We start from the raw sequence: 10000 nt of genomic DNA on the forward strand, positions 1-10000 counted from the left end.
AATGAAAATGAAAACTAATGTAACAATTATCAGAGCTTTAAATATCTTTTCTTGTTTAAAATTTCTTCTATTTATAAGCAATACGTGAACCTGAGTAAGTTCTAATTTGAGCCAGTAATTGAAATCCAGTATGTTCTACCAGTTACTAAAGTCACATCATGTCCTTCTAGCTTATCAGATGAGGAGAACCAGGAGAATGTAGACCCTGATGCCTTAAGTTTGATAACTCGTCGAGGCAGTCGTGGGGAAATCATGGCCCCTCAGCCCTACTGCCGTATTTATACACGTAACACCAAAGAGGTGAGCTGTGTTGATTTATGATTGTTATTATTATTATTATTATTATCATTATTATTATTGTTATTATTATTATTATTATTATTATTATTATTATTATTATTATTATTATTATTATTATTATTATTATTATTATTATTATTATTATTATTATTTTTATTTTTATTATTATTATTATTATTATTATCACTGTTATTATAATTATACAATTTTTTTATTAGGCAATATGGTAGTCATAACTGACTGAATGCAAAATATCTGAATATCATTGTTGTCTTTCAAATTTTCATTATCCCTAATAAGCCGATTATTCAAATAGTATCACCAACTATATAATCAATCATCACCATATCCTGATAAGGGCAATTTTATTTTGATGAAAAAAGGGGTATAGCATAGGTGTAAGAAAAGGGGGGGGGGCAGGGGAGAGGCAATTGCCCCTCCATTCTTGAATCGAAGGGGGCAAGACTCAAGTTCTGCCCCACCCCCACTCCTCAAGTTTTGAGGACATTTCCCCATAAAGAAACAAAGAGTGCAATTCCTTAGCTACCCAGCTATTGAGAACACTGACCCACTGTAACTGAGAGGGCAGCTATAACTGAGTCTATGCAAAATGAAATTGCCATTATGTCAAGTGTTATCTAACATATGTCTGATATTTTGATGCAGAAATTAATGAGTTTATCTCTTTAAAACTGCTAAATCCCAGGGCGTTCCTGGTCCAACACTGGGGTGCTGTCCTCTGCCAGGGGCCAGCATCCCCTAGGAACCTAATTTGCCCCCCCAATTCATATACCTTCCTCTGCCTATGCTATAACATGTGTTAGGATGAAATTTGTATGAGTGCTGTAGGTTGTAATGGCTCATGCTTTTTGCAGGTGGCTGGTTTCAATGGCTTAGGGGAGACACTGAAGAAACTTGACTTCATAAATGCGGTCCGTGATAACCGTCGCTTCAGATATATTTGCAAATTGCTGGATCTCCTGATTACACAAAAGCTCTCTACGCTCTCTGGAGGAGCCCAGAAGGTAGGCTATATTACTTTTTTCAGATATATTAAGGGCTTTTTATTATCAAATTTCTATAAATGAAACTTTTGAAAGACTGAAAAAGGAAGGGAAATCTTTACTTTGATTTTGTTATATTGAGGCTTAAACAATTTTTTTAGGCTCATATAGTCATTGGTAACTATGGTAAATACATTAAAATTTTCTTTTTGTTGTCTTTCTTTTATTATATTATCCTCTTCCATTTTTCTCCATGAATGGTTTTGAAATCACATAGATTGATGAAGGAAAATACAAAGTCTCTCTCTCTCTCTCTCTCTCTCTCTCTCTCTCTCTCTCTCTCTCTCTCTCTCTCTCTCTCTCTCTCTCTCTCTCTCTCTCTCTCTCTCTCTCTCTCTCTCTCTCTCTCTCTCTCTCTCTCTCTCTCTCTCTCTCTCTCTCTCTCTCTCTCTCTCTCTCTCTCTCTCTCTCTCTCTCTCTCTGTCTCTCTCTCTCTCTCTCTCTCTCTCTCTCTCTCTCTCTCTCTCTCTCTCTCTCTCTATACACACTCTCTCTCTCTCTCTCTCTCTCTCTCTCTCTCTCTCTCTCTCTCTCTCTCTCTCTTTCTCTCTCTCTCTCTCTCTCTCTCTCTCTCTCTCTCCCTCTCCTTCTCTCTCTCTCTCTCCCTCCCTCTCCTTCTCTCTCTCTCTCTCTCCCTCTCCTTCTCTCTCTCTTTCTTTCTTTCACTCTCACTCTCTCATTCTCTCCCTCACTCACTTTTCTCATTCATGCTTTGTCCCTTGCTCTTTGTACATTTATTCATTAATAGGAATTCATATTTTGCCTTTGCCACATTATTCAACTGTTAAATTAATCCTTGCTTCACTTTTTAGTCAGAATATGGGGAGAGGAAATAAAAAGAGATAATTTTGAGACTTGCAACATTCCAGATGTTGTTTGGCATGCTGGAAGAGGTGGCTCACGAAGTCACCAGGAGTCAGCAGAATGTGCACCTCCTGCAGCACCTCCTACAGGAACTGAAGAAGAGATTAGAGGATTACCTTTGGGGAAGCAAGCTCGGGTCAACCATTCTCTGGGAACAACATACGCAACGTCTCAAGGGGATTGATGCCATTGCTACTACCATACAGATCCAGCAGGTATGTCAACATAAAAAAAAAAGTTTTTTTTTATTTTTTTATTTTCCTACGATGTATTTTTTTTTATATGTATTTCATAAAAGAATGTCTAATCCTTAATAGACTGGTAAAACAGGATTTTTCCATGGATAGTGTAATAAGATGATAGTAAAAGGAGTTTTCTTTCATTAATGTTTCTGATTTTTAAAAGAGATGTCTTTTCACTGAAGAAATATTATGATGCACAGCATTTTATTTAGCATCCATCTCATTTGCATTCTTAAGAGTATAACATTTATTTTTGAATAAACACAGATTTTTCTATACCATAACAGCCTGGAGATGATATGCATCCTACCTTACAAGAGGTTCCTGAGGAGTGCATTCGGGAAATATTAAAACGTCTTGATAATCACAGAGATATTCAGGTACTTTTTATTCCAATAAACCTTTGTGTTTGTGTACATGTAAGTGTGTATATGTGTAATCTTGATAATACCATTATATTTCTAAGATTTTGTTTGAAAAATTCATGTTTTAATGGTCATTATTTTTTCTTGCTTTTCTTTAGTCTGCAGGGCAGGCATACAGTGTAATGGCAAAAGTTAGTGAAGAAAAAACTATTTGGCGCCAATTATGTCGATTTCATTGGACTCCAGCGCAGATAGAACATGTTATTCAGGTCCATAAAGAATTACAAGTGCAGAAGAACTGGCAGCAAATTTACAACAGATTAAGAAGGTCAGTATCCCTTTAGCTAGCCATGGTTAACTTCTAACCCATTCACTAGGGGTTCTCCCCAAGTCATACCAAGCCACAGGGCAGACTTTGCATGCTGTCAGCCACTTGAGTAGAAAATGGGAAGTGTGGGAAATATACATTTTACTCTGCTGTCTCTGCAATTAACTACAGCATACATGATTTTTCAGAAAATGAAGCTAAAAAGAGATGTTATGCCTATGGTTCTTAACTGGGAGGGTTTAGAACCATTGGCAAGAGGGGCACAAACCTTGTGGAAAAGTGGAAAAATATTGCCTTTAATGATTAACTTTTATATAGTCTGCTTAGGCTTAACATGTTTCATACTTATTGAACACTCCTTGAAATGTATTAGGTCGAATTTTATTTTAAAATGCAAGGAGGACATGGAAGAGAGAACTAATTCCTAGGTCTGGTAGTATAGTGATTAAGAACCACAGCTTTAAACCTTTATCTACTCAATGACCACAGTCAGGTCTAAATGAGAGAACATTAGTTTAATGCAAACATCTTAGAGGAGCCTTGACTTGGTGTGGTATGGATACTTGCCATTAGGTATTTGGGGCCAGGTTCATCATGATGTGATTAGATGTGAGTGGTTCATTTGCAAAAGACACCTCTGGCTGTGATTAGCCATGGCTTTTCAGGCTTCAGAATGACATATTTTGGCTCTTCATATTAAAGGAGCTTGATTTTTTTACACCATAAAATTTATATTTCAGTTTCGAATGTCAGATACATACTACACAGTCTTCTTGAAGTGTTGTCTTATGTTGGCAACCTTGCTTTTGAAGCCACTCCTATCGCATGCCAACCACAGTAACTCCACGGCATCATTTCAGTCTAGAGAGGATTTTTCTTTATCTTATTGGTACCAGCACTTTGGCAGTTTATCTGTCAATGTTTTATTTGTTACACGGTAAATCCACATCCCCATTGCTTGTCAGCAGATTGTATCTTCTTTGCTTAATCTGATGTCAGTATGTCAAGATTGATGGTATAGAACATTTCATGTCTTTTTATATTTTCTTTTGTATGTATGAATGTCTTAGGTTAAAGGGCTGCTAAGATAGATGAATTTTTCTACTTGTTAAAGTTCTGCTCCATCTAATATGATCGTGCAGTTTGGTGCCATCTTACCCTTGAAGAATAACATGATTTTAGTTTTCTTCTTTTGGTATTCTCAAATATTGTTTTAAATTGTTTTTACTAACTGCAAGAAAGTCATCTCTATATCGGATCTCTTGAAAATTTATGCCATTAATGATGAAAAAGGTTCTTGTTCATTGTTTCTGCATGGTTGATTTTACATAGATTTATATTATACATCCTTGTCTCATACCTCTTTTGATTTATGTCCATTTGAATTTTTTTTTTATATGGCAGCTACTTGTTCAGAATGTAGGTTTATCAAGATTCTAGTTTTGGTATCAACACCCAGTTTTTCAAAGTCCATTATTTTAATGTATTTAACTCAATGAAACCTTTCCCATAATTTTCATTATTTTGCATCTGATTGAAATGAATACTAATTCTTTCATTTGCTAGGGAATGCATCTGGATTAAGTTATTTTGTTTAAAATGTTCTCAATTTTTTTTATACCTATATTCCCAGAGGCTACCAAAATAGATTTCACAATACTGTCACACCTTGTTTTTCTATAAACTTTTAAGGGCGTTTCCGATTTCACATTTTACAATACTTTCTGGTCTGTCTGATGTGGTTCATTAAAGAAATCCTCATTCATGTTTAACATTTTCTTTTTTGAACTTTCATGGCCTTGTTGTCTGGTCTAGTTTTTCTGTACCACACAGTAAATCTTTACAATAATGTAGAATTATAACAGCAATTCCTAGAGATTATGGAAATTGTGGTCTAGTTTTTCTGTACCACACAGTAAGCCATTAGAATGATGCAAAATTATAGCAGTATAATTATGGAGATTATGGAGATAGCATGTTCTGCATGGGAATAGGAACTTATCAACAAAACATTTATTTATATATGGGGTACAGTTGGCAGGACAATGTGTCTAACCAACGGTTTCACTGTGAGACCGGTATAGAAGTGGCTGAGGGACTGTGTGAAGCAAACACACAGCTCTTAGTCACTTCTTGTTTACATTAGATAGAGGCTGAAAACAAGCCTTACATTCTTGAAGGCCGGAGGGAGAGGATTGCAATAGAAGGGTTAGGGGGATGGGTGGATAGAGTGTTTGGCTGAACAAAAATACCAGATGGCAGCACATTTATAAGTTCACTCTCACAGGGTCTCATTTTTGCTAGAGAAAAGATGGGGGAAAACACCTTGCTTGAACACAACAATGGGAAATGGGACACAATACGTACAGTGCGAAAAATTACTATCATCAGGTCATAAAAAATCCCAGATCACATATTCTAACAGCTGCAAAATTTGTATTGCTTGTGCCATGTTTTATTATATCCTTATTTATGCACCTATAGACTCTATGAGTCCTGTTGTGTTATCTAGCAAAGGAAGACATTGGAAGGGCTAGGGGCACCTGTTAACTATATGCAGAAAATCAGTAATCCTTAATTGAGTAGATTAAGTTGACAGATATATTTCCTTTAGCATGAATATAGTACTTGTATGTCAAATGAAGGAAATCTGTGTAATGAAAGAAGTAGATTTGTGATTTTTATGGGCTGTAGTAAAGACAAAAACTTAATTTAGTGAGATATATTAATTCACAGAAAAATTGTTTTCTCTATCCAACAGAACCTATGGACTACGTGAGGAATATGCAGAGAAACTATGTCTTTGCCGGAACTGCAGTTGTCTATTCTGGCAATCATATGGACATCCTTGCCGTACAGATACAGACCAGAATGCGCAGATGGAAGAGCAGATAGAGGAGGTGAAGTCCGACATCATTTACATAGCCATAACACCACAGGAGTTTCTCAAGTACTTCCACCTCTGATGTGCCATAAATATTCTTGGTTGTGAATTAAGATAAGGACTAATACTGAAGATCTTGAACTGTTTTTGTTGGTCTGTTTGTAATTGTTTTCCTAAGCTGGTCTTATTTGTTATATATGCATAATTTTTTGTACGTCTGTTAGTATTCTTATTTCTTTTGGGGTTCTTATTGTGCAGATGGTGTTCTAAAAGTATATGAATATGCTCTTATGAGAGATTTCATTGCAAAGGTAAAAGCTTATCAGGCAATATGGTAACTAGTCATCATTTCACAGCTTTGTGAATAAGATATGTGCAGTTGAGAATGACACTGAATAGTTTTGAAAAATGAAGAATACAGCTGGGTTAGTACTGGGACCTAAATGTAATATGTAAAAATAGGGAAAGAGAAGGATATGGAAGATATGTGATATTAGAGATTAAGGCAAGAGAGAGCAGAACAACAGGCCGGGTAGACACCTCACAGCTTCAATTTTTACTCAGAAATACCTTGGTGTTGCTAACTTGAGTTCTGCTTGGAAAAAATCAGATATACTTGTGTTCCATTATTACTTGGCTATTCTGTAAGTTACAGCTGATATTATTACCTTCTAGTGCTGTTCAATCTTTAGTTGTTTAGTTGAAAATGTATAAGTTACATCATTTCCTTTTGAAGGCATTCCACATCCATTTAGTTTTTTTTAGATTTAACATAAGATTGTGTCGTAAAATGGTATTATTTAAGGCATTTTAAGTCCAGATCTTTTCAGAGGAAAACATAGAGCTTGAGACGATGTACATTGCAAGCAGGAACAGGGGTGTTGAGACTTGACATTGGAAAGTTGTGTGTGATTTGGTAGATAATTATATGACCGGACTGCAGTTTATTAAAGTGCCTCCTATCACTGACTGTCTTGGAAAACACTATGACTCAGCTCAGTAATTATGGTTGTTTTGTTTCTGTGACTTTGAAAGAATAGAAAGGACTTAATAGCAATCCTGCTTATTCACTAATATAGACAAATGCAGGGTCAATATTACTTAAATTATTTTGATATTGCAACAATGAGTTATGAAAGGGACTCTCTCACTGGCAACTGATACCTTTAACAGCTAGCCTCTCATGTGTCTTAAAATCTTTTTAATTCTTTATTTATGATAATAATAATAAAGATAATGATGATAATGTGGTGATATTAATAATCAGAATGATGATGTTGATCATGGTAGTAATGATTATGATAATGAAAGTAGTATTGATGCTAATAATGAAGATAATAATAAATATGATGATGAAGATGAAGAGGACTATGAAGATGACCATGACAGTTATGATGACAATGACGACAATAACAATGATGACGATGACTATGTTGAAAATGATGAGTATGATGATGATGATGATGAAGAATATTATTGTTATTATTATTATTATTATTGTTATTATTATCATTTTTATTATTATTATCATCATTATTATTATTAATATTATCATTATTACTGTTATTATTGTTATTGTTATTATTATCATATTATTATTATTATTGTTATTACTATTACTATTATTTTTGTTCATGTTATTTTCATTCTTATCATTATTAGTATTGATACTGTTATTGTTATATGATTATTTTTATCTGTTTGTCTCTTTATCATTTTTCTCCTACCATGACACTTGACATATGTATTCATTATCTCTTAATGCAACTGTTTAATTTTTATTGATAAGTACTTTTGGTGAGGACATAGAAGACAAACAATCCTTGAAAATAATTTTCTCTACTTACGACAAACTACCATTATTTTTTACTTATATTTGCATAACTGATAACCTGTGTTCTCTTAATTGCATGAACTGATTTTAACAGTGGCTTTATTCATGAACAATATGTGATATTAATTTCTTGTGATTTGTATTCATGTAGATATAACTGCTCTCATTGTTATTATGTCCTTTGAGAATCAAGTTTGTGATCTCATTTTAACCGAGCTTCCTGTAAGAATTTCAGGAACGCGGTATATGACGCTTGCCTGGCTATAGTGCCCTCAGATGAATTTCTCCCTCAAATGCTCATTCTTGATCTCTCTCTTTATATATATATATAGCCTTGGGCACTTTGAAATCCTTTTTTGGAAATATTTTTTTGTGGGCTTGGCAGGATCCTGTGCTTTAGAAATACCCTATAGAAAAAAGGGTAATGATTTGTTTTGAATGTTTTAAGGGTTACTTTATAAAACTTTTAGGGTGTACCGGTGACATATTAGTCCTACATTCCATCTTGCTAAAGATGAGAGGTCAAATGGATGGATATATATGATATCTATGTATTTAAATGTAATATCTGTTAGCTACCAGCAAACATTGAAAAATTCAAGGATGAGGTCAAAGGTGCTTGAAATAATCTTATATAATATTGATCAATTTTCTCTAAATGTTGCATAATTTGGACATATGGAATAACATAGAAGACAATGTGTATTATGTAAAAATAGTTTTTAGAAAGCCTGTGAAGAGGTTCATATATAAAGCTTTCTTCACTTACAGATCTGATCCATTTTTATGTCATAAAGATAAGATGAAGCTGATGATAACTAGCAATTATTGATTCGATTAGAAATATTAAGAAATATGATAATAGTTCTGCAACATTTAGAGAAGGAAGTACAAGTAATTAAATGTATATCCTTTCCATATTCATGCTTGTGATGATGCTACCAACACAGTGTTGGTCACTAAACAGTGTTCTTGCATGGTATATAAAATCTGATTGGGTTTTTTATTTTGTCTTTATATGCAATACAGTTGAATATATTACTTAGCAATTATATGCAGCATGTTATGATACCAGAAGATGCAGTGACTAGACTTTTCAGTCTTTAGTATATCTTGGGGTCAGGGCACAGTTCTGAGACATATATTTCATAAATTCAACACAGTTTTCCAGATATTCAATAGCAAAACCCTGTAACATGTAACAGACAATAAAGTTACAGATGATCTTTTGAAACTGCTGATCAATAAAGAGCATATTTCTGTATAATTTTATGGATATTACGGACATCATAGCAGTTTCAAATTCTTTTGGAAAATGAAATTGTGGGAATAACACTTATATACACAAGATAAAGTCAGGGATGTACAGATGAACCCTTAAGTGTATGGACTGATTTTCTGACATGCATTATAAGCTAACTATTTATCAACCACTGATAATGATATGATAAACACTGAAGTTCTATTCAAGAGAATTAGTCCATATACATCTGTCCAGGAGATTTGATAGAATTAAGATCTCTTTTTATTAGTTAAGAAATAAGTTATTTATGTAGTTTTAAACCTGGGCAGTTACTTTTAGAATTTAACTTATTCATGTGATATTGATAAAGAGTGGCAGCATCCATTGTTACAACTTTTGAGCATTGATACGTTTTTGTCTTGTACTGTGGCACCTCATATCATCTTCCTGTCCTTTTATTAAACTTGGACTACGATTCTTAAATGGTCACACACATTGTTTGAGACAAGTTAGCCTTAAATTTCAGAATAACAACCACAGTCAGTTATGTTGTAGACAAAGAGAACTGACTGAGACCTATGTAAACATTTTAATAGTTTCCTTTTCATGCTGGTGTATATGTGCAATGATAATTTTTCCTTATGAATATTCAAATATTTCTTGGTTATTTATTGGATTACTTATTTTTAATATTTGTATTTTATGTCAAGATGCCTCTTAGGCCATAGTCACAGGAACTTATCCCTTGACATGAAGAGTTTCTACAGGTCCAAGTGCCTCCAAAAGAAATTTGTAAAAGCTTGTAATTTTTGTAAATTTAACATAAGGGGGTTGCTATTCAGTGGGAAGTGATATTTTGTTTGGGGTATCTTAATA

The 10000-nt window shown here is 34.0% G+C and overlaps 1 protein-coding gene across 1 annotated transcript in view; it reads left to right on the forward strand.

Moving 5' to 3' along the window:
* Positions 1 to 10000, forward strand: part of LOC113812504 (F-box only protein 32) — a 40903-nt gene that overhangs the window by 29899 nt on the left and 1004 nt on the right. The window contains exons 2-7 of the mRNA XM_027364408.2: positions 171 to 300; positions 1176 to 1325; positions 2234 to 2443; positions 2758 to 2850; positions 2994 to 3163; positions 5925 to 10000. The exon at positions 5925 to 10000 is cut by the window's right edge and continues 1004 nt beyond it. Coding sequence (XP_027220209.1) covers positions 171 to 300; positions 1176 to 1325; positions 2234 to 2443; positions 2758 to 2850; positions 2994 to 3163; positions 5925 to 6129 — 958 coding nt within the window. The 3' untranslated portion in view covers positions 6130 to 10000. The remainder of the gene's footprint in view (positions 1 to 170; positions 301 to 1175; positions 1326 to 2233; positions 2444 to 2757; positions 2851 to 2993; positions 3164 to 5924) is intronic.

The sequence above is a fragment of the Penaeus vannamei genome, chromosome 21 (genome assembly GCF_042767895.1).
Source record: "Penaeus vannamei isolate JL-2024 chromosome 21, ASM4276789v1, whole genome shotgun sequence".
Lineage (NCBI taxonomy): Eukaryota > Metazoa > Arthropoda > Malacostraca > Decapoda > Penaeidae > Penaeus > Penaeus vannamei.